The 24,845-nt window shown below is 40.1% G+C and overlaps 1 protein-coding gene across 3 annotated transcripts in view; it reads left to right on the forward strand.

The window, feature by feature from the left end:
• GLI3 (GLI family zinc finger 3) overlaps window positions 1-24,845 on the forward strand; it is a 206,515-nt gene that overhangs the window by 153,477 nt on the left and 28,193 nt on the right. For all 3 annotated transcript variants that reach the window (XM_063158228.1, XM_063158237.1, XM_063158244.1), the window contains 3 exons: window positions 9,751-9,967; window positions 11,411-11,524; window positions 12,829-12,969. In XM_063158228.1, coding sequence (XP_063014298.1) covers window positions 9,751-9,967; window positions 11,411-11,524; window positions 12,829-12,969 — 472 coding nt within the window. The remainder of the gene's footprint in view (window positions 1-9,750; window positions 9,968-11,410; window positions 11,525-12,828; window positions 12,970-24,845) is intronic.

A 24,845-nucleotide genomic window follows, 5' to 3' on the forward strand; every position in this document is an offset into this window, starting at 1 on the left:
TTCTGCAAGCAGGTATTGGATTCTCAATTATTTCCTCATCTCATATAAGCTCCTTGTATAGAATGATTGTTGTATAATGAGTCAGTGTGTTGTAGCTAGAGATGAGTGACTAAGGAATAATTTTTCCAGTTTTCCTTTGCAAACACAAAGAGAAAATAAAGAGAAAAATAAAAATAGAGTTAAGATATCCAAATGAAGTATAAAGTTATCAACAGAGAAAAGTGAGAGAGCCCAACAGTATAATTATACACTCTATTAAAAAAAAAAAGGAAAGAGTATCAGGTTTAAATTATCCAGTTTTTGAATTGAACAGAATGTCTCAGTTATAAGACAGGAAGCCCTCATGTTCTCAATCTTCCTTCTTTATTCAATATTTTATATATTCTTATTATGTCTCCTCTTATTCATCTCCTTTCTGATGTTGTTTTCAGTCTGCTCCTTAGAGTTCTTGCATTGTTTTTTCTGCTGATACTGTCTGAAAATCTCCTTCTACTACATGCAATAATATTCCAGGGAAGGAGCAGCAATTTAAATGCACCACGATTATTTCAGGTTTTTTCTCCAGCCAAATTTTTAACATATTTTTGCCATAGCTTCATGTTGATCAAATTTTCATTCCTTCATTGAATTCTGCATTGAGACAAGCAAGTGCTTCTTGTCATTTGTCTCAGTTAATTTAGAACCAGTGTCTGAGTAGCTCTGACTCCATTTCAGTATCGATATGCATCTTGCTATCAGTATTGCTCATTCATCTAGCACACTGGGCTCTAAAGATAACCACTTAGCTTTCACCATGCTGCTCAAAATAATTTTGTCATATATGCAGATATAATTTTTTTTCATTTCTCAACTCCATGCCCAGATTGCTGACAATTGCACAATGAAACAGAAGACCCCATCTGAGAATTTGAATCTAACCTTTACTTAAATCCAACTACTTAATTCTTACCTTTGATTTGTGTTTTAGACTGTAAATTGTAAGTTTGTATATTTCTGTAATTATATCTGTGTAAAAGGACATGCTCAAATGCTGGTTAGTGAAATTTAAAAGGACATGTTTAGCATTGCTCAGGTAGAACAAAATACATTAAAAATAATGTTTTGCAAGAAGCTTGTTTTGATAGGATGTGTAGGATAAAGAGTTTGTTTATCATGTCAGCAATATAGGTATTTTGTTGTTTTATTATCACTCACTGGGATCTGCCTAAGTTAGATGCAGCACTGACTTTGACTGAAAGCCTTTCTTACAATAAAAACTTTCTAATTAATTGCTTGCAATGTTGTAAATGAAGGCTTTGTTTCAGTTCAGACTGAGTCAAATTCAGTCCAAGTGTAACCCCACTGAAACAGTTCCTACTATAACTAGACCTTCACACATGTGCAACACAGGGCTTTATTCTCCGTGGTCAGGTACTGTGGGTAATCCTTAGAAGGGAATATAATGCTCTATCCTGCAATAATAGCTTCATTTCATACCTTCTTTCGAGAAGTGTGAATGGCAGAGAAGTGGCACAAAGTGAATAAAAGTGAAATTCACCACTATTACTACAAAGTTGCATCTTTATCAGGCTCTGTGAAAGTATAACCATGCACCTGGCCTCCTGCGCAAAGCTCATGTAGATTATGGGAGGGTGACATTCAGGGAGTTGTTTCAGAGGTCACTTACATCTTGCATTAGAAAGTGGTGGATGTTTCTCACCAGAAACATGAATGGCAAGAATTCTGCCTTTGGAAAGTGTAAAATCTAAGGAGCTGAGCAACATAAAGAATGCAGACTACCCAGGCATGTATTGCATGCACATTTACAGGTACAGGTGCTCCTATATACCAGTGAGATTATGTCTACATGCCTGGAAATCTGTGTGTCACAGATCTTTTCATTAAAATTCCATTTAAAGCAGGTTGAGTGTTACTCAAAGGGTTTAAACTCACTCAGTGAACCCAGAGCAATATTAGTTCCAGGAAAGTTCTCAAGCCAATACAAGTGTGCTGGAGTTTTGCACTTCATTACTTCATTTTCAGACCCTAAAAGCAAGTACTAATTAGCACTTTGAATGTAATAAATTATACCAGTTTTAGAAGCCTGAAAGTGCTTAGCCATGAATTTAATTCAAAATTATGTTTGCTAGAAGTGGCATGAACTTCCATGGAGGGAGCACAGATAAATTATGCAAGGTACCATTAATACAAAGTCCAGTTAGGATCCTAAGGATTCCTTCACAGGAATAATCCAGTGAGAAGGACAAAGCTGACAGTGCTGTCTGAGCACATAAGGTTAATCAGTGTGGCCCCGTTGCTCTCAGTGAAACTATGCCATTTTACTCTGGATATGGCAATGTATTCATGAAGAAAAATTTCACCTAGCCTAGCAGATAAAACAGAATAGATAATAAGGCAAGCTGAAGAGAAAGTACAAACCACAGACTCTGTTAATTTTAAACTGGTAATAGAAAAGTAAAAGAAAAAAAGGGGGCACTGATGTATGTGAATTAAATATGATTGTACAGTGATGGTTATTATTTGATGAAAACTGGAACACCTAGTAAAATACATGCTCTACTTTATTAGATGCAGGATATGTCTTTTTACCAATTCATTTAGATGCCTTTTCTCTAAGTTATGTGTCAATATTACAAATGCTGAGGGATGTTTGAAAACTAGTTATTTTTGAAATATTTTTTCAAAGGATTTCAAGTCTCATACGTGCATTCAAGATCACAGTATGTCTGGTTTCATAGTCAAAGTTTGGTATTGTTTTCCCCGTACTTAAATAGCAAGCCATAAAAACTAATGAAGACTTTCCTGCACTTTGCCTACTCAAAGTGCAGTGTTGTCAGTTTAAAAAAACAGGGAGAGGAACTGAATTTAAAGCACAATTTTTTCTTAGAAAAAGTATTAGATATATTATGGGTAAATTGCTCCAAACAGAAGTGCATTTTAAAGTCTCTCTTCCTGTAATGCTGTTTGGTTTTTGGTTTGTGTCTAAGATGCTTGAAACAGTAAGAGTTTCACAAATCTCTTCAGGGCTGCAAGGTTGCCGAGAGATTTGTCACTCGTGTGTCCTGAGCAATTGTCAACATTCACTCTTGCTGGCTGCTGCCTTGAGGACAAGTAGAGGACAGAGCTGGAAACTTCTTTTCACTCCCTCCTGTGTGTTTACAAGGAACATACATAATTCCTGTTTCTGCCAACTCAGACAACAGGAGATGGTTTTCTTACATGTTGTTACCGGTTGCTTCTTATCTTCTGCATCCTTGTCTGAGGAGAACTCTCTGGCTTGTTTTCTTCTACACCTCTGCTGAAGTCTAACTATGCTGACTGTCCACAGCTTTTCACATCTGAGTATGCAGTGTTCCTGGCTGCATCTTATACATACATACACATTGTTCCATCAAAAGATCTAGATCAACTTCTATGCATGAAGTCAGCTTATGCAGATCCTCTCAGCACCCATGGCTCAGCTCCCAGCCATGCTTAAAAGATGTCTTGTGTTTTGAACAGAGGCTCCTACATGGCAGTTTATCATGGGATGAATGAAGCTGTTTCTTATATTAGATTTTATTTTTTAAAAAAGCATCTAAGCATGCAAAAACCAGTATTTGATCACTGTTAACTTATTGTGTTGTATAGCTTGTATTATGACCTACCTCAGTTGAGATTACTGTGTCTGTAAGACCCAGGCTTTAGGACAGCACTTAAGGACTTGCCAAAGTCAGTCCCTCTTCAGAAGTATTTAAGAGTTATTAGGGTGTTTTCCTGAACAGTAGTTGGGTCCATTTGTAAAACAGTAAAGGTCCTTGTTTGACTCTTAACAACTTTCTTAAGCAATTTATAAGGACTTAAAAAATAAAAATTAAAAACTAAAGGTGAAATCCTGGCCTGGTCTAAGCAAAGGATAAAAGCATCATTGAATTCAGTGAGTCCGGTTATTCTTCCAACATTAGTAGCTTCCTACTAATCCTGATTTCTTGGTTTCCCCTGTCCACAGGCTTCATGCAACTCTTAAGGGATAATGAGACAAAGTGATGAGATCTGTACCTGCTTGAGCATGACTATTACATATATTGTAGGTCAATTGCTGCAATCAGAAGTGCATTTTAAAGTTAATTAGGTGTTATCATAGTTCATGATGATCAACTTTATTGAACATGTAGGCAGTCTACCTACAAATTACTTAGCTCTTTCTTGAACTGGGGATTTGTATTATTTGGTCTTTTTAGTGTAGGTCCCTGATGGGAAGAACGAGTGATGGAGGCTGTAGGGGAAACAGGGAGTGCCAAGGCTTTTGCACAAGTCAGGAGGGGCCTGCGTGTCCCCTTGCAGTGCTGGTTGCACCTTCCCTCATGAAGCAGTGTTAGGATTGTGAATGCACCACCCAGACGTCAAAGACCCTTCAAAGGCCAAAAGGCCTGAAGCCCTCTCCTGCCCCATGATCCAGGGGACACAGTGTGTCTCACTATGCCCCACGTTCCTGTCCAGTGACCTGTTCTGTATTGTTTTATTTCAAAAGCTGTTGGGCAGTTGGGGTATGACAAGGACAAGCAAAGAAAAATATCAGAGGCCTGAAAAATTATATGGATGAGTTGAAATAGAGTATATCTGTTTTTCCAGACTGGACAGGAAGAAGGTATAGAAATAATTTCAACTATTTAAAAAAGAAAAGAGAGGAAGGGGAAGGCAGATAATGAGTGCTGCGTAGAATAACAAAGTTTTGGATCTTCAGTTGACACAGGAAATACTTAAGATAGAGGATAGGAAACAAACTTTTAATATGGTAAACATAATGTGATTCTATATGAAGAAATAAAGATACCCCAAAGAAACAAATTTATCTTTCTGAAGTTTAAAAATGAAGAAAAAAAATTTAAAAACATCAGAAATATCCCACTGGGGCAAACTAGAGGTGTTACTCTAGTTAATGTGTCTGTATTGGTTCAAACAGGGGATTCTATTTAAGAAGCACATGAACCTTCCTGCTTGTTCTCTTTTGTTGTCTTTGTGCTCTCCCAGAATCAATGTTCTTTAAGTTAGCAACCCCAAAGTATACATTCTTGCTTGCTCCCTTCAGTATTTCTTTATGGACCTGTTGTCTTTGGATTTGTCTAGTCACATATGAAGCTGGCTATGTCTGCAGCTGTTCTAAAAGTCCACAAATGCTTTTTTTTTTACTCTCTTTCAAGTTGTTCCCCTATGTCTTTCATTAAATGCTCCCTCATTAACATGCTTGGGAAGCTCTCATCCTAAAACCTTGCAAAAGGCAGAACCAGAAAGGGGAAAGCACTCAGATACTTGTGCGAGATTTCCATGCATCAGATCTTGCAGAACTTTGCATTTTATAATCCAAAGAGGGTGCCTTCAGAGTTTTTGGGAAGAAAATTACTGTGATACAGTGAGACAAACCTTGTAGTATTCACAAAATTGGAATCTCTGCAGCATTTTTGCCTCCTTAGGCACACCTATGCAATGTATAGGAAAGAAAGATTTTTTTCTGACTTTAATTCACAGATGTTTTGTGGTAAATTCCGCAGCTGTGACCAGAAACTGGACAACCTTGTTAGCAGGACAGCCACAAAGTTTGGTTTTGATTATAAGGTCTGTTTTTCTTCTTGAAGTCTGTTCTTTAAATTTTGATGTGCTCATGTAATTGCAATGTAGTCCAGTGCCCTGCATTACCTCCAGTAAAGGGGGTTTGAGACTTTGCAGATGAGGAGAAGAGAGGCAGACAGACAGACTGACAGAGAGACACAGAAGCTCATAGTATGATAAATGATATCACTGATGGACTTTTCTGTCAGTGTATATGAGTTATTGAATGCTTAAGCAGAAATATTACATGTTTCTTCTAACCCTTATTTCTCATTAAACTCAGCAACTAAAAAGATAACTGGCTTGTAATTTTTAGTGGCCATATATGCTTTCATCTTCTTTTCTATTTTCTTTAAAAGTCTATAAGAGAAATACAAATGAAATTCCCTCCAGTGGTGTAAATTTTCATATCTCAATAGGTAGATGGATGGAAAAGATTAATAGTTCATTTACATTTCTGTGAATCCAAGATTTTTTGAAAGTGGCTGGTGTTTTGGAAAATATGAACAATTGGGGCAGGAGTCTCGTGTTCTTCTGGCATCTGGGTTTTGGAAGTCTTGAGCTCTCCTTTTCTGAAATTCAGCCTCCTAAAACTGTCTTAAAATAAACATGACTCAAAATGAGGGCCCTGGAACTACTCATTGCTTTTGAAAAGGTGGTTATTGGTTTTAGTAGTTCCAGAGTCTCAAAATTACTACTTTCAGGTCTTGTTTACTGCTTTTGGGCATGAATTTTAGGTGGTTCCTGAGTGACACTGCTGCACATTTACAAGCAGACATTGTTGGAATAACTGGGCAAGGGCACCTCGCACCTCTGTCCGCCGTCCCTGCTGATGCTGGCTGCCTGGCTGGGAAGCAGTGTGAGCTTGGTAGGGCCAGGAGGAGGACATAGGGGATCACATGGGGCTCTGCATTACAGAGATTCCCCATCTATCCTGTATTCAGGAGTTGCTGAAGAAATTGCAGTGAGAAACTTTGGGAAGGAGGGCAGGAATCCAGGCCTTCCCTTCCCAGTAGAGCACACCATGCCAGCAATGTTGAGGGCTTTGATTTATTTTTCTTCTTTTTGGCCCTCAGCATTAACTTTATTGTATGTTTCTGAAAGGCAGAGAAAGACCTACCACCTTCTGTTCTCTTCAGAACCCTCTGATCTGTTCAAATCAGAAAAATCCTCCAGGCTGCCCAGTGACAACATCTTGCATGTGAGTGACATTAAACCCAGCCAGGTCAACTTGCCTTATGAGGAGCTCTCCAGAAACAGCTGGAGAGAATTGTTATTTGAAGGCAGATACCTGAGCTATTTAAGAAGTCACCCTGATGGCTGAACCATTGTCTCCATTTCTGAGTCACTCCCCTTGGCTGTGCTGGCTATTCCTCTGTTCCCTCACAATCACCTTTTCATTTCATTCCGAGATGTTTGAAGTTTGGAGGTAGAGGGAATGAAGTGCAGGTTTTCAGGCTCCATAGGAAAATCCTAATACCTTAGACTCAACCATTGCTGATGAGCACAGGGTAAAAGAAAGATACTAAAGAAAAGAGGATTCCTCCTTTGCCTAGCACATCTGTCCAGCTGCGTGTTTATGCATCTGCTGCTGCTGTCACTGTTTTCCAGTAAGAACCTCTTGCTAAGATGATGTCTGTCTCCTCTGTTGTACTTCACAATTTTGTCAATGCCTGGCTTAGCATCCTCTTTCTGGATACTGCTTGTACAGTGTGAAGACAGATGTAGATAACAAGGAGATTTCTAGGAGGTGAAATCTCTCCTTTTGGTGGAGGCCATTTAAATTTATGTGGGGAGAGGAATAGCAAGTGTATGTACTTAATATTTAAGCACTGCCCTGCTTGAGTCATACAATTGTCTTTTTACCATGTAGGCTCAGAAGGACATTACCAAAGTTTTGAACCTGGACTTGCAAAGATAGGTGTTGTTGTGCATAGTCAAATGGAAAAAAAAGTCAAAAAAAACCCAAAATTCAGCCTTTATTTCCAAAGGCTGCTGTGTGCTTGGAACTGCCAATGAAATCAGTCCACTTATTTTTTTCTTTTAAACTGACTCATCTGAAGGGTGAGAGTGTCCTAGGATTTAACCACTCACAGAGAAATAAAACACCTCATCTAAACTGTTTGCACGTCGTGTTTGTTGATCTTGGTGAATTTGACAGCATCTTCAGGATGGTGCTGTCTAGTGTTTTGAGTGTATGAGGTGAACTCACAGGGGTATGTGTGGAAGCAAAAAACCCCAGGGTGTAGTAAAGAGGCTTTGTTTTCCACCTCATCTGTGGCAGTGTAATTGTGTGGTTTTTAATGAACAGACCAGAGTAGTTACACTTAGCAATGTTTGTTCACTAAAAAGGAAAAGGGGTGTTAAATCATTATGTTCTTTGATGAATGGCTTGTACACTGAAGAATAAATTGAACAAACTGGCATAGAGCTCAGTGAACATGAAATCAGCTATTAGAAGAAAGCTTGTGAACAAATTCTGAGCCTGATATGCATCTTTTGATTAATGTCCTATTAATCATCCATAGTGGCTACCTTAGCTAAGTCGTGCTGTAATCATTCATGGTTGCTTACAGGAACACTAGCAGGGACTATAGAGCTTCAATAACTGAATATTATTACTGATTTCTCCCTAACTCTTGCTGTGAACAATTACTGTTTTCACTACATTTCTGCCTCCCTTTATTAGAAAGAATACAATGTAGAATGAAAAGAGAGTTCCTCAAAGACCAGTAAAATTCTCCCAGGGTATTCTTAATGATATTCCATCCTAAATGGGCAAACTGTTGTAATGCAGAGTTCTCACCAGGAATAATAGTAATGTAATCACATTGAAGCTGTCTTTTTATGGATTATAGTCAAACAGACAAAATGTATAGTCATATTAATGAACACAGAATTTCTGAAGAATTATTACTTAAAATGGTTGAAATGATTTTGGCTTTTTGTATCACAGTATTTTCAGTTGCACTTAACAGCAACAGCAATTAAGACTCCAGACTGTTAATTTGGACAAATTTGACATTGGAAAAAGCCTTGATTCTTGGAAGATATAATGTCCACACCCCTCTCTTCTGAGACAAAATGTTTTATATTCCTGTGGCTTTTTTGAACTTGAACTCTGGTAGTTCAGTGTATTTTTTTTTAATAATGAATATTCTTTTTCTTTTTTCTTTTTTTCCTTTATGATTGGAAGCTATTGGCAAATATTTTCAGGAGGATCTCTTACTCCTGCGTGTGAAGATTTAGTTCCACACCATTTGTTTCTCAAGTGTGACACAAAGAATGCTTTTGCACTAGCCACAAAATAGGTCCTTAGATGGCAGTGTAATTTCCCCCTAAGTCACTGTGGTCTGGGAAATACGGTGAAGTAATGAAGTGATGACAGGTATTAACATACATAATGGGCTTTAATAGACATTTAATGTTGTTTAACTGGAAGAAGGAGAAGTGCTTTCCCATTGGAATATTTCTACATTGGAAGTCATTGATCACCGATTTCAGAGGGGAAAGGTTAATCCATCAGTTTCTGTAACCAAACGGTGCTGATGGAAATTCTTTAGGTGACATTCTGGATGAACTGAGCTTTCCATCTTTGCAAACAAATGAGTGATATGACAAGCATGGTGTTCAGAACACATTTAACCAATTGATTTTCTCTCCTCGTGTAATAAGATCTAGAGACATATGAAAAAGCGTAGCATGAGCCAAGATTAAAGGAACTGCTTCATACACACGAACATAGGGGAACTGCATTATCAATAAAAGTACTATAAAGCATGTAGGCACCCATTCTTTTTCTTTATATAAAGTTTGTTATTGCAATAAATAGCTGTTATTGAACTACCTGCCTTTTATTTCAGTTTTTCTGAATTTTATTTCGGTCCGCTTTCTGTGGTTTCCTGGTAGAGGTTATGAAAAAATGTTATGTTTTGTTATGGTACCATTTTTGTACTCACTAGTAAATCCAGGGCAACTCTGGATTTAAAATCAGGATTTATCATCCTTTGGGGCATGAAGAAGGATACGAGGGGGAGGGGGAAATCTGGCTTCCAGTAGTTTAAAGGTATCAAATATATTTTAAGGTTTTAATCTGTAAAGTTCCTTACCATAATGATCCTCATCTTTTTCCTCCCTCTTCCCTCCTTTTTCTCCCAAATTCAGCCCTGCTCTGAGTTTCACATACCCTCCTACACCAGTATCCCTCCAGCAAATGCATCAGCAAATTATAAGTCGTCAGCAAACCCTAGGTTCAGCCTTTGGACACAGCCCTCCACTCATCCATCCTGCTCCAACTTTTCCTACCCAGAGACCTATCCCTGGCATCCCCAGTGTCCTGAACCCTGTCCAGGTCAGCTCTGGACCTTCTGAGTCCACACAGGTGAGAGACAACAAATGAAACCTTTGTTTCCCATTAATTTAAAAATTAAATAAATGGCATTGTCTTGATGGCAATTAATCACCACTGTCACTGAGACCCTTTGATAACAGCTTTCTTGTAGCTCCAGTGTTTGCAGTCACTTTATTACGAATCACAGGAGTGCAGTTGGTGCAGTTTCTGATTGGTAGTGTGCTTTTTAGTCCTCATAAATATTCCAGTCTAGTGCAGCAGCTTCTCGTTCCATACTGCCTCTCCTTGATCTTATACAGGAAGCTAGTAGAGGTGGGGAGTCAGAAAAGGGGCAAAACACATCAAAACAGCAATGTCTTAAAGGTTAGCAGCTTCACCTTCAAATCAGGCTGACCCTAGGATATACAGGGTCATATTCTGCCCTCCTTGTACAGCTGTGAGTAACCTGAAGCAAGTAATTCTATGAGCAAGAAAGTAACTCAAAGACAGAGAAGAGGATTGAAGTTTTTTTCTCTGATTTGTGCCAAATTGGACTTACTGAGTTTGAATTAATCATTTCAGTAAGGTGTATTATCAAAGCTGGGGATGAGCAGCAGTGAATCAGGCCCCTAATGTGGAGTTTATCACGGTTTGTGATTTGCCTGTTATTAACTAGTGCTGTTTGTTTCTGGATGACCTGGGATAGGTTATTTATCAGTCTGGAAGCTGTTTATCTCCTGGCTAGCTTTTACAAATATAGAGGAAGAACATACTGCTGTAGAAAACATATTGATTTTTTTGTGGGGTCCCTGCAAGTTCAGATATCTCTAAAAGATCTCTGGATTCTACAAGATCCATTTGCAGGTGTAGATAATGGTGTTCAGTCAAGCAGAACAAGAGAAAAACAAGATTCTGGCCTGTTTATGTCAACTATTTTGCTATTAACTTGTGAGAATCCAAGACTTCATCTAGGATTTTTGGCTGAGTCTCATGCTAGTATTCAGTTCTTCTTCCTATCCACCTATTATAATGGGAAACATAGTGAAGAAGCTGAGATCTTGTGTGAAGATATTAAATGCAAAACCTTTCCTTCAAGTGTGAAGAAATAAATGTTTCTCTTGTGTTTCTTGGAGCATGCAGGGATTTTCCTTTTCAAAATTGCCTTTCCAAATTTGTCATTATGTGGAAAATCACCAACCTCTCACTGCTCTGACAAAACTAGCACTGGTTTGTAGCAAGGAATTGCATCAAATGCTCCCCTTCCCACTCCCTCCCTGCTCTGCTACCAGGATAAGCAATGCAGCTCTTCCATGAGTTAATGCCATGTAACTGAAGAACAATGTTATTGCATATCCAATATAATTAACAGTGCAGCTTCTCCATACAAAGTTGCTGAGCAGATGCTACGTTATTTTTGTTTGGAGCCACATATTTATCACAGTCTAATTTTGTCTTCTTCTGGGGGAAAAAAAAATCCCCCCCTGTCTGCAGCAGAACAAACCCACAAGTGAATCTGCAGTGAGCAGCACAGGAGACCCCATGCACAACAAGCGCTCCAAGATAAAGCCTGACGAGGACCTCCCCAGCCCAGGAGCAGGAAGCATGCAGGTATGGCAGCCAGATTCCAGGCATGAGCCTTCCCTCTTGCTGCTGGAGTGAGAATGCACCTTTCCTGTGGCACACAGGTTTTCAGGCTCCCTGAAAACACACTTTGTGTGCTGCACACACGGGCTGCCTCGGCTTGCAGTAGCCGGGGTTCAATGGGAGCAGCTCCTGGGGTGCAGGGTCTGTGGCAGGATGAGGGCAGAGAGGAAGGAGAGGATGGAGAGGCACCTCTGAGCAGTCACAGGATGCTCAACGCTCTGTTTGCCATGGAAAAGTGAACAAGAGACATTCAGGTCTTTATTAAGGACATGTTTTCTGTTCAGCAAAAATACTTAAGGCCACCTTGACTTTTCCCAGGTCTTAGTGCTGTTCTACACTTAGTGCTGTTCTACACTCAGGACATGAGGCCCCTGTGTCAGGCTCCAGTCTCGTTTGCAGTACTTTCTATACCAGTTAATGCCTCTGGTTTTAGTAGAGTGACTCTTGATTTACAGTGACTCAGGGGAGATGAGAATCAGAGCCTCAGTCTTGTGAGTGAATCCATGAAAACAAAGCAGAGGTCTGCCTAAATCCTTCAGCAGGTTTGAAATGGAAAAATAGCAGGAGTGCATAATCTGATCCAAATGTTTACGCTAACATCTGACTCTAACCCTCAGCAAATAACAAGCTGGCAAGAATGAGACACCCTGATGAACTGGAGGTGGGAAATCTAACCCCAAAATTAGATACTTTTGCCCCCTGCTCACCCCTTTTATGCACATGTTAAGGGCAAGAACAGACTAACAGGTAACTCAGAAATCACCAGTCTGCTCTTGAAAAGGCTTTCGCATGCAAACCTGTTACTGTTCTAACAATGGAAACACACTGGATTACTGGTGATCCAGTTTCTGTCCAACCCTAGTGCTAAAATCAAATTCCAATTAATTCAACTATATTGAATAGTGCCTTTCACATTAGTGGTGCCACTGAGTCATGAAGGCCAGGTGCACAAATAACAAGCTGCTTAAATAAAGCCAGGCCATTATGATTTATTTTTAATTGAAATGTAAAGGGTACGAAGAATTTATTTAACATGTATAGTTTGCAAATGGCTTCTGGCTTATCAGGCCTGTTTTGGGCTTCTGTATTTTGTAGAATGGAATAGCATAGTGGAGTGAGAGTAAAATAATCCTCCCTCCCCTGCCTCCTCCACACACACACACGCACCCCCATCATCTTTCTTTTAATGAAGTAATTCCCTTTTCTTCCTCCTCAGTTTCAGAATTTCCTCTCTCTTCTTCTCACCCCTGTTTTTTTCCTCTCTCCAGGAACAGCCAGAAGGAATGACCTTGGTAAAAGAGGAAGGGGACAAAGATGAAAGCAAACAGGAGCCTGAAGTGGTCTATGAGACAAACTGCCACTGGGAAGGCTGTTCCCGGGAGTTTGACACGCAGGAACAGCTAGTGCATGTAAGTTAATGGTATTCAGGAACTGGGTTTTAAACCTACCTGACCTTTTTCATGGGGGTCAGCTTCTCTGACCCTATGCTGAGTCAAGTTTCTTAGCTAACAGAGCTGCAAACTGGAGAGGGGTTTATGAGTTTCTGAGAATAAAGAAAACTCGAAGCCACAGTGCTTGACCTGTTCAGTCAGCTAAAGCTTAGTGTAAAATTCAATAAAGTCTTCCACAGAGATTGTAATGGCTCTGATCCTGTAAGCCAGCAAACGCTATTTTGAGTTAGAGACTTTGATAGTTATTGAGTAATAGTAAGCTGGACATGAATGATTATTAACCTTTAGCCAAGTTTGATTTTTTTCTCCCCACAGGGGCTGTAACAGTAGAAATGGGTGAGGGGAATTTTTTCCCTTCCCTAAGAGAGGTTTTGCTATCAATTTACTGTTGTGTGTAAACCAAAAGGGATTATTTGGCTAAATACATGAGGACTGAATTACTTCAGTCATTTTAGCAAAAGCAAACTGTGGAATCTTTTCTGTACTACACCAAATATTAATTCTATCTCCCTTGTTTTTTATTCCTCTCTGCCACCTCTCCCAAATAAACAATTTGTACTGTTTGGTAGTATTGTAAGATAGGAAGTGAGCAATCAAAATTCAGACAACAACCTGACAAGCACAATCCCTTGCAGTTCTAACCTCCTTAACTAGCAGCACCTCTCCTGTTTACTGGCATCATAGAACATATTGAATACTCTGAAAAAAAAATTGAATTCCTAGTACAGAATAGAGAGGAACATTCTCAGCAAATGAGCAGTGTGACAGAATTGTATTCAATTTAGAAAACTGTTTAATACTTTACTGGAGATCATGCAAAATCTATTAGAGAATGTGGCTAGTACTTCTGAAATAACTAGTTGAAATATCCACTTTTTCACCCAAAATAAATAAAAACAAACCCACCATATATTTCCAAGCACTATGCCAAATGGTAAGCTTATCCTGCAAAGCTGACTTTAGTAAAGCAATGTCAGCTTTCACTTTCTGTACTGTGAGAACCTCTTGGTGTTACCGTTACTCATCAAGATGTATTTTCAGGTTCTTGTTATTATTAAGTAGTAGCAGCAGCAGTAACAACAATAATGATAAATGAAAGACTATCAACAACTAAAATAATATGAAAAATGTGACATTTTTCCAAGAATTCTTTGAGACATTTTGCACATATAATGCCCTAGCATTTGAATTGGCCAAATTGAAATGTGAGGAGAAACTGTTTTGGTGTCACAGTACCTTTTGGGGAAGAAATGCCATACAAATGGCTTCTGCAGGTGGTTTGACACATTTAAATTAAAAGATCAAATGCTGGTCTTTGAATTGAATCTGTGCAAACAGACCAAATGACATCATATGGGGCTCTGCATAGGCACAGTGTTTATATCTGCTAGCAATTGTAAGGCTGAAGCTTTATGAAACCTGGGAAACCTTTCAGTATTCGGAAATTATCCCAGTGATGATGATAAATAATATATACAGAAATATATTAAATAAAAGAGAAATCCAGAATAAGGATACGCTTGGCAATAAAAAAAGAAAAGGATTTTTGATGTTCCAGGTGTAAAATTTAATGGAAGTCCACTGAGCATGTTAGCTAACAGCTTGTGTTTTGTATTTTAAAGTGAATTAAATTGACAGGGTGGTAGTTTAGTTCTTCAGGGGTGTAATTTTAAAGTAAATTTGTTGGTTTTGGTGGGATTTTTATAGCAAATCTGCCTGCATTGTAATGGTCAACAGAAAGACTGAAAAAAGTATATTTCTTATGCTTCTGACAAATGGCAACATCTGAAACAAATTTCTCTAGACATAGAAAAGGAATATAAAAAAGTTTTTCTATGACACGGAACTCTTTTTGGCAGGGCTCAGGATTCAGGTGTGTTATGATGGTGTTTAGATTACAAGGTGCAGGACTTGACTCTATACCCTGAAGACAATGAATTCATCATGGCAGCCATCATATTTAAGTAGCACAAATCATGCTGTAGCAGTCAGCGGGATTCAGTGATGGGGCCACGGTTTGTGATTTCCTTTGCTGCTGTGGCAGAGCCCCGCTGGGGGGACTTGAGCGAGTTATTTCTGCCCAGAATTGCAAAGGGCTTTAGACATCTCACTCTGTTTGAAAGCCTGGCCACTCACCCCAGTCTGCCTTTTGCACATTTTGTCTGCCCTTGATTGCCACAGCCCTCTGATGTACATCTGCAGCAGCTAGGGATGTGAAGTCTGGTCTCAGCAGGGCTTCACGGAAGGGCAGCCCTGGTTTTGCCTAGGTGTGTCACTCTGGCAGAAAGTGTTCTGTTCCTGAGCATTAGGTCCTTGAAAATCTGAGTTGAAAAAGTGGTGTGGCTCATGGATGCCTCCTATCCAAATACTGTAGGTAAATCCAAGTAGATGTAAATTGCTGTGGCTGCGTTTAAATCAGTGTCAGCACAGTTCTGAGTGCTGTGTGTGTGCCATGAGCCAGGCACAGGCACCGGCACGGTGTGTGTCTCAGGGCCCATGCACACACTTGGCTCCACAGCCCTGACACTCTGGTAGCACCTGGTGGTCTCACCAAGCCAGAAGCCTCTCAATGTCAGGCACTGCTCAAGCTTGGCAGGAGGAGTGCTCTTGACACGGCCTGAGATCTTTCACCCTGCGGCTCTGGGGCCACATCCGTCAGGCTGTTTGTGCTGTCACAGGCTACCTGATCTGGCAGCAGAGTTCTGCCACCATGCCTCCCCTGGCTACACGTGCTGCTGCTCTCCTGGTGATCCCCAGCCCGCTGGCAGGCTCAGCAGGGCCTGAGCTGCTCCAGCTGATCTTGACAAGCTTGAAGGTTTGGAAGTAAGATGCTGGACAGGATGCCAAAAGTGTAGATAACCATCCAGGTTTGTTGATTCTGCTGTGGGGTAGTAATCACCAAGGCAGGGGTAACTGGCATAGATAAAGGTAATAAAGGCTTAAATTGCCCTAGCAAGACTCATCCAGCTAACATCTGCCATCTTTCTGTGCAGTTGTAACCATGCATAATAGCAAGAGATCAGACCCAGGATGTCCAAAGGCACAGGACAGTGTTATCCAAGCCTTGCTTCCCAATGCACTGAAATTTTGGAGGAACTGTCGTGTTAAGGGAAGAGATGCTGCACACAGTTCATGGTATAGATGGCATTACTCCCACTATGTATAGGATGTATACACAAGCACATATGCATTTGTTTTGAAAAAGGTAAATAAGAGTTTGTGTATATTCTGGTCTTTCTGTTGTATGTGGATAGCTTTGTTATTTCTTGGGGAACTTTGAGACATAATTTACTTTGCAATCAACTCTGATTGAATCAGCATTACGAAGTGATGTGTGACTTAGCATGTATGAAATGGTAAAGGCAAACAAAATCTGTGTCTAAATAAGTGGTATAGCTTTAGAGCAGAAGCTGCAATGTTGTGCAATTTCAGTAGTCAGCATTTGATATAATTTTCTGCATTTCTGTAGCAAAGTCCTGCAGTTATTAGTGTAAAATGTAGGTGCCACTGAAAGTGTTCTTCGGTCCCAATGTTTTCTGACCGAATTTATAAACAGAACCTGAGCTGCTATGAATAAATAACTGAAAAGCTAATACCTAAAAGAATCGTTATTGACCCACCCCGAAGGGTCTGACAGTGACATTTTGGCACAGGTGCTCTTATTTTCAAGTGATATGAGCCACTTAGAATTCAGCATGCTTAAATTTTCATGATGCATGCACCAAAAGGCAAGGTGTTAAACCATCAGACGCTCTGCCTTATTTATAACACCTATCCATCCTTCCTCTCCCCCCTCCTTCTCTTACAGTTAATAGAAAGATTCATGATTCTTCATGGTTGTCTATCTAGCGTCTGACAGTACCGACTGCACTGCTAAAGCAAGTCACTATCTATAATTGATATCCTTCTATGGAATAGGGTACCGGCTGCAATTGAAGGGTTTTGCTGAAAGCTTTTAAATCCTGACAAGTTGTGCCCTTGTTCTGGTTGTTGCTGAGCTGCACTGCTGAGATCCCAGGGTTATTTGAAGTTGATGCAAAGGGGCGCGTGTGTTGCACATTAGCAAGGCACAAAGTTGGCGAGCCACGTTGGAGCTGCCACTGCATTCTCCCGCCAGGTAGTCTTATTTACAGTGCACTGCTCTCCTGGAAAGGCTGCTTGCATTGATGTTTGAAATGTCTATTAGAGGTTCCTTTCTATCCCTTTTTGATTTTCCGCAAAAAATTAAAAGAACGATCTTATTTATTTTAAAGCCTCAGTTTGCTGCTGGGGTCTTTATCATTCAGCTGTTTAATTAATTTCTCTGCCCAGCGAGATATTATAATTGGGCTTAGCTAAGCTCAAGTTTGTTTTAAATAAGTGAGCGCCTAGAAGCTAATAAGATATTGTATATATTTATAAATCTACTTTTTGTTGCAGTTTGTCCCTTTTTTTCCCCCAGAAATCAGTTAAGAATAAAATATTGCAAAAGCGTTAGATGCTAAAGATAAAAGTTTACTTAAGAAAATTATCCTTCAAGGAAATGACTGAATTTATTGTTAAATATTAATACAATGGCAATCAGAAAAACGCAGTGTTGCCTATTTCTCATCCCCCTTGCTGCGTAGCCTTGATGATAATTATTTTTTATTCAAAAATATGCTTGAAGAACTGTAGAGCTATTTTTTTGTTAGTGTTTTCTCCAGAATTTTACAGCAATAAAATTCTTTCATTGTTGCTACATTTGATTAGATGAGATCAAAAAGCCCTAAACTATCAGCAGTGGCTTATATTCAGGATTCCATTTGCTGAGGTCTTCCTGCCTGTTTGCAAAGCCTACTTGACTGGAGCACTCCCCTGGCAATCCCCTGGGATTGTACTTCTCCACATGGTTCCCTTATTGCATCAGAGGGCAGCTTCTTGTGTTTTTCAGGTACCCCACATGTTCCCAAGGCATCACAGTGCACTGAGGGTACCCAAAAGAGCCATTACATGCAATTCTGAGACTGGAGTTTCTTAATGTTCTTGCTGTCTGTTCCTACAGAAAACAGTGGGTTCAACCCTAACCAACAGAATTTGGCCAGCAATCCGTGGCAATCTACACAAACCCAAACTGTGCCCACATCCAATCTCTGCTTAGGTTTTACAGCATCTGTGAGGTGCCTAATCAATCCTGTGCACCTCAAAACACTTAAGAACATCAGGAGGTAGGGAACACATCACTCTGAAGGACTAGCCCCCTTCACAGTGGGTGATTTTGGATGTCCAGAAATAAGGACTTTCAAAGTCAATAGATTTGAAAGTCCCATTTTCTCTGTTGCTGTGCTGCCTTTGGCCTGTGGCTTCTTCCTCAGCTTCTCTCCTGTAGAAGAGCTGTAGGTAAAGACTGGAGAGAGCTTCACCATTCTTCTCTAAACAAAGATCCAGCTGCAATAGGAGGGTAAACCAGATTAAAGCAGTTTCCCTGAGTATCAGTGCACCAGACCTATAAGTGACCCTGAGAGTTGCACATTGCCTACCATTGAAGGGGGAGAAACTTCCCTGTAAGCAAAGAACCCCAAAGCTGCCAAAGCCAAGCAGATGTTGGATGCAGCTGTCTGAGTAGGCATCTGCACCTAAAGGGAGGCAATTGCACACATCTGGCTCAACAAACAGATTATCCTTCATGAATTAGTGGTCTCTTTTCTCTGGGTCCTGGCTTGCAAACTGGTTGTGGGGCAGGTGAAGTCCCTTACAATCCCAAATGGGTGTAATTACACATCCCAGTTTGCATACTTCTCAAAATACATTCAGGGATTTACGTAATATTTAATTCTTCTTTGCAGAGGCAGTTTTTTGGTGCTTTTTCATTGCAGTTTTGTTTGGCTCTAGCACAGTAACACAGAGAAGGCTCAGCCCATTCACAGGCTCATTGTGCGTGGCAGTGACAGCTACTGCCCTGACAGGTTCAGGAATGTTTCCTTTAAATTGAAAAGAGTAAAGACTAGATAAGAACATGAAATCCATTATAGTAATCATTTTTTCCTGACAAAAGGAGAATGTTTTACGTACAACGGCAAAGGGGGTTCTGTTGGTGGTTTTATTCTATTTCATCTTGTTTTATTTTTTACTCACTGGGGTCTGGACCCTAACTCATACTTGGAGAAGGAGTGCTGTGGACAAAAGAAATCCGCTCTTCAAGTGAGGCAAGCCCAAAGCTTGGGCTGAAAGTTGGAACAGTTTGAAGAAGGCAGGGAGTTATTTCAGTGGCAAGCAAGTGCCATAGGAAGGCTTTTTTCAGTTTGTCCACCCCCTAAATATATTTGATCTTTGTAGCTGTGAGGGTACAAAGGAATAGAAGAAGAGATTATAGCAAATAATCATAAGAGACATCTGTACAGAAGTTTTTAGATTTTGAAATCTCTTCCTCATTACCTGTTTAAAGGCTGATTTCTAATTAGGACACCACCTTACTGTGTCGGATTATAAGCTGCTGAGCCCATTCTTTTGAACTGTGCCAGAATTGTTGAATTGTTTATAGGCCAGCAATTTATTAGATGGCATAGCAAAGCTGGTAAGCAGCTCTGTGCCTTTGAGAGCATGTTCATTCTCTCTTGGTTTCTGTCTGGGTATCTAACACAGTCTTGTTTAAATTAAGCAAGTCTTTAACCCCCCATCAGAGGTGTGCGTGTAAGTGCAGTTGGGTTTTAAGGTTAAGTAACCATAGACAGACCTCACTGCTGTTCTGGAGCCTCAGTAGCCCCCAGGCTCTGGCACGGCCCCTGCTTGTGCTTCTCAGCACATCCTTGTTCTGCGTCAGTCACCACCCTGCCCTTTGCCTCCCAGCAGTGTTAAAAGTCATCTGTGCTGCCTTGTGAAGAGATCTTACTCACTGTGGGCTTGACCCAAAGGCCAGCTGTGCTTTGGCTCAGGTCCTCTTAAGCACTCCACTACACAAGTGCATCAGCAGTCTCCCTGCCTGGAGTCTGGCTTTTGATGAATCACAGAGAAGAAGGGGAAAAAATAACATGGGGATTTCTTTTTTGATAGAGAAAGGTTTACAACAAAATAAATCCACCCTAATCTGTGAAGTATTAAGAGGGGATTTAGAGAGAGAAATGTAATCATTTTTTAATTTTAATTCCTCTGTAATTAGCATTTCTTTCACAGCATTAAGAAAACTTGTTGTTAGTCTGCTGCTGGTATGGCTTTATGAGTTGCCAAAGTCATTGTCTTTGAATTGGTATTCCTGAAAGAGGTTGCTAAACTATGATATGTCCTTTAAATAACATTTCTTTTTCCCTGTTGTAGGTAGGGACAAACAGTGCACCCCCTGTGTCCTGGGGAGTTACTCTACCCACTCTACCCATAGTAAGTGGGCCCTTGGAAAGGGCTGTGCAGGGCTTGACTTTGGTCCATGCTTTTAATTACACAGCATTACTGAGGTGTTTTGTGGATATACACACTTCCTTGAAGTGTTTGCCGGAGAGCTCAGCTGGTGAGCACTTCCGAGTTACTGATATTTTACAGGTGACTTCCACTTTTGGGGAGAAATGTAGGATAAGAAGCTGCCAGCCAAGTCCCAGGGGAGCCCATGCTAACTGAGTGACAACTCATAGGCAAGAGTAAAGCAGCAAACTGAATTGACTCTTCACCTCCTGACTCTTGTTGGCATATCATGGAGAAGAGAGAAAGGAAAGTCCCTCCCTGCTTTAATTTTGCTGCCTCAGAGCTGCAGGGAGGGCTGGGCTTACATGGACTTCAGGTACCTTTTAGTCCTGACAAAACAGCCAGGACAAAGCAGATTCACCTGGACAGAGCTGTTCTTTCTATTCAGCTTTTTCATGCCTTGCTTCTGTTAAGTGATTTGATGCTACATAGCCTGTGTTACTAGGATGAACCAGTGGGAGATCTACCTTGATGTGCTTGGTGTTTCATGTCTCTGCACTGCTTTTCTCACCCATATTCTACCAAATAATCTACCTATAGTAAACCAGTCCTGGGAAGAATAGAAATCTGTGAGTGCTAGCTCATCTGCAGGTGGAAGTGCTTTTTCTGAGACACAAGTGGCAGATCAGCGTGTACAAAAGGAGGCAGGGACAGGCAACTGAAGCACAGACATGAATGAAGTTTCTGCATTTGGTTTTGAAAGGGCTGGGCTGTATGGATTCATTTTTGCAGTCTCTATTGTTTGTGTAACCTCTTAATAGAAAGAAAAAGAAAAATGAAAAGCAGATGAGCCTTTTATCGTGGTAAAACAAATCCAGTGTTATCCTGTGCTTAAACTTTAGTGTAAGCATGACTTTTCTTCAAGATGTTGAGCACCTAATCTGTAAAATGAATGGGTGGTGGTTTTGTCAGGAGTGGGTCCTCTGGTGGCTTGCACTGTAGGTATGAGGTCTGCATATCCCATTCTTATGTGTATCACAGGGCTGAGATGCTGCAGTTCTCTGTGAGATAAAGTAGTCAAGCTGAAAATGAAACAAAGCTCCAACTGTATCCCTCCTTGTGTTTAGCAGAGATAAACTACAGTGGAGTCTCAGTGCTGCTCCGTTTGGCTTCTGGCAGCAGCTTTAATTGGTAAAATGCAGATTTTTTTTTTTGATCAAGAGAGGATTATTCTTGTTATCAGTCTGGAGCATCTTATTTCAAGATGAAAAGGCTTCACTGAATTACAGATGCCAACATTTTTACAAAGCACTTTGGCGATTGACATCTCAAAGAGAAAGTATGATTTATTAGCCTATAATGGCTAACACTCAGCACTGGGCTAGGTCCCACTGATTTGTGAAATTGCTTAATATGAATTGCCTTTTTGTGCAATTCAAGCCCCAGGTTTTTCAAATAAATTTAGAATATAAAGTGTATGAAACATTGCATACCTGAAAAGGGAGAAGGGTAATGGGACTGTGTAGGTAAAAAAAAAGAAAAGCAAAAGGAGGAGAGGGATAGAGAGAGAGAGAGAGAAAGAAAAAGAGAAAGAAAAGAGACAGAAAAAAAAAGAAAGACCTACTTCTAAATCCATCTTGGTGGTGCTTTTTTACAGTAGTTTGGTTGAAATGTTGGCAGGGTAAAGATTAATAACAAGCCTTGTCGCTATCAGTACTTGCTTGTCGATTCTCTGTAACAGGGCTGTCTGTTCAGCATGGAAATTATTGATTAAATAAAAATTGCTATTAGATTGTGATGTGATCCATAATCACAAACAATGGTGGACATTCTTCTTTCAGATCCAAAGCCATGCATCAAGTTTTTCCTTGCAGCAATTTATATTGTGCTGACACTCGCACCCATTAGGCTTTTATCCTCTCTTACATGTGCCAGGAAAGCACGAAAAGAAAGAACAGCAGCAGCACAGCACTGGGTAGGCACTCACTAAATTTTCAGGGAGAAGCACAGTACAGATAAGTCTGTCCTTTGCTTCTGGTTAGCACCTTACCTCAGAGGTGATTCCTGCCAGATAAGGGCAACACACCTTGTATGCATCCAGGGAGGTCCAGGAACTGTAGTGGTGTATTATTTTAGGATTCTGTAGCATGAAGGACAAGTCTCTTTCCCATATTTATTTAGCTGTGATGCTTCCTAATTTGAGGAATTCAGGATTGGAACAGATTACTTAAAACTGCATTACTTTAGGCTGAGTTAATTAAAAAGATAATATCTCACTCTTCACAGCACATGTGAGCATGCTACCAACTTTCTCCTGTGAAAGCCTTTGTCTAAAACTAAAGGAAACTTAGTGAAATTTTTTTTGAGAGTTTAGCTATTTATAGGAGCTTCTGCCCCTTTGTTTCTGTATACCTTAAACAATATATGTATGTCAGAACTGATCAAGCCTACCTGGTATGGCTGTTAGGCAGAAGCATTCCTCTATTGTACACTGTTTCTCCAGTTACCAGCCCAGGCAGGATTGCCACAAGAGTTCTGTACCTCTGTACAGGAGCTCAGAGTAGAGAATCTTAATACACTGTGGATATGTTGTGATTTTGTAGTTGTTGTTCTTTTGGTGTAAGTTTTCTTAAAGTGAAGTGAAGGCCGTATCCTTTAAACCATTATCAGTGCTAATTATTGAACAATATATTGCACAATTCCTCTCTCTCACTACCATTGGGGTAGTATTTACATTTCTTTATTGTGCCTGAATTTTGTGTAATACTGCCTCAGATAACCAAGAGAACCCTGCCTGCAGTATTTGACCATTTACCATATTATGGCTTTAACACTCAGCTTTAAAGAGTGTTTAACAGTGAGCTTAGCTTACTCCATTATGCAGGGCAAGTACAACATTTTCAGGCTTGGCCACTGTCATTTAAATCAAGGGACCACTTCATTTTGCAGAGTCAGAGCATGTGCCTTGCACGCCTCCCTCCAGTGCAGCCACTCTCTCTGCATGGATCAGAGCCAAGGGATTACCAGCCAGGAAATTAATTGCCAAGGGGATTCCAACACTTATGGTTAGCAATAAAAGCCTGAACAAAGAAGTGTGTTTTATATGACATTCTGAAAGTGCCAGGCTCCAGTTCTGAATAGTTTTTAGGTGAGGAAGAGTTACAGAGGACTGTATACAGGACTGTTCTTTGGTTGCTGCTGCAGATTCCTGTGGTTGACTGCCAGCACAAGTCTGTCCCATTCAGATGGTGCCACAGTGGTGTATAGGAGAAGATAGAAATCTTTGAGATAAACCAGACTATTTAGGATTGTTTTTTAGTTACCAAAGGCCCTTGTAAGTTCACTGGAAGTCAATTAAAGTTAATGTGTGGAATGCAGGGGCAGAAAAAAATTGGTCTTGTCTCTTTTTTAAGTGTTTTAGGTGATACTCCATGTTCTGCTAAGAAATCCTGCACAGTTTTCATTGCAACAGCTCAAACATGCATCTTCAGATGCAGCACTGGTTATGGCACATATGAGAGGATGTTATCCCATGGCAAAAAGAGATAAAAGAAGGTAACTCTGCTGCTGCTGCCTGAAACATCAGGTGTGACTAACTTTTAAAATGGGACAAAGACCTTTGCTAGCCCTGAATTTGCTAGGATGCGACAGGGATGATTAAGCCGAGCATGGATGCAAAAGGGAAATTCTAAGTGGATGTCCACTGAAAAAACCCAAGGGAGGTCTTGGAGCAGCAATAAACTGCTGCATGTGCTGAACCTTGTTAGACGTGTTTCTTGGAGGTGTTAGGAGGAAGAGCCCCAGTTACTTCCTCCAGTCCAGTTGTGATGTTCTGGATTTAAGACGCTGCTGCTGTTGTCAGCTACTGCAGCTGGATTAATTCTACCAGGATCTCCTCTGTGATTAAATATATCTTAAAGCATATTTTGCCTGTAAAGATTTTGGCATTGCTTATCACTGCCAGCATTTTTTATTTTAGTTTCTGTGAAAAGTGTTTTTAAGTCACTATATTTTCAGGTTTTGTAGAGGTTTTTAGTGCCATTCATTGCTAAACATGGATCAGGCATTATCTCTAATCTGAACTGCAGCTTTCATAGTTTATGTAAAAGGAGACACTAAGTGCATTTATTGAAAAAAATGCTGTTATTCAATAGTGTCTTTCTGCAGACAAAGCATTGGTATTTTAATCATATGAACAATTTGTATGTGTCCATGTGGTAAGCACAAGGGCTCTTTTTACAAAAAATTAGAAAGAATTACTGATTGATTTACACAGGAAGATCCTGATGAGGAATATATTTTCTTTCATTTTAAGTGGGTCACTATTAGCTGTGCTGTAATTACTAATAAAGTTCTGAAAGTAGAAGAAAGTGCATGATTTTATAAAATCTGGTCCAGGGTTAAACCAAAGGAGATGCATGTTTCTCAGCAAGTCCTATATATATGCTTAGTGCTAGTGCCCATATACTTAATGGACCTTGAAAAGC

The sequence above is a fragment of the Melospiza melodia genome, chromosome 1 (assembly GCF_035770615.1).
Source record: "Melospiza melodia melodia isolate bMelMel2 chromosome 1, bMelMel2.pri, whole genome shotgun sequence".
NCBI classification, from domain to species: Eukaryota; Metazoa; Chordata; class Aves; order Passeriformes; family Passerellidae; genus Melospiza; species Melospiza melodia.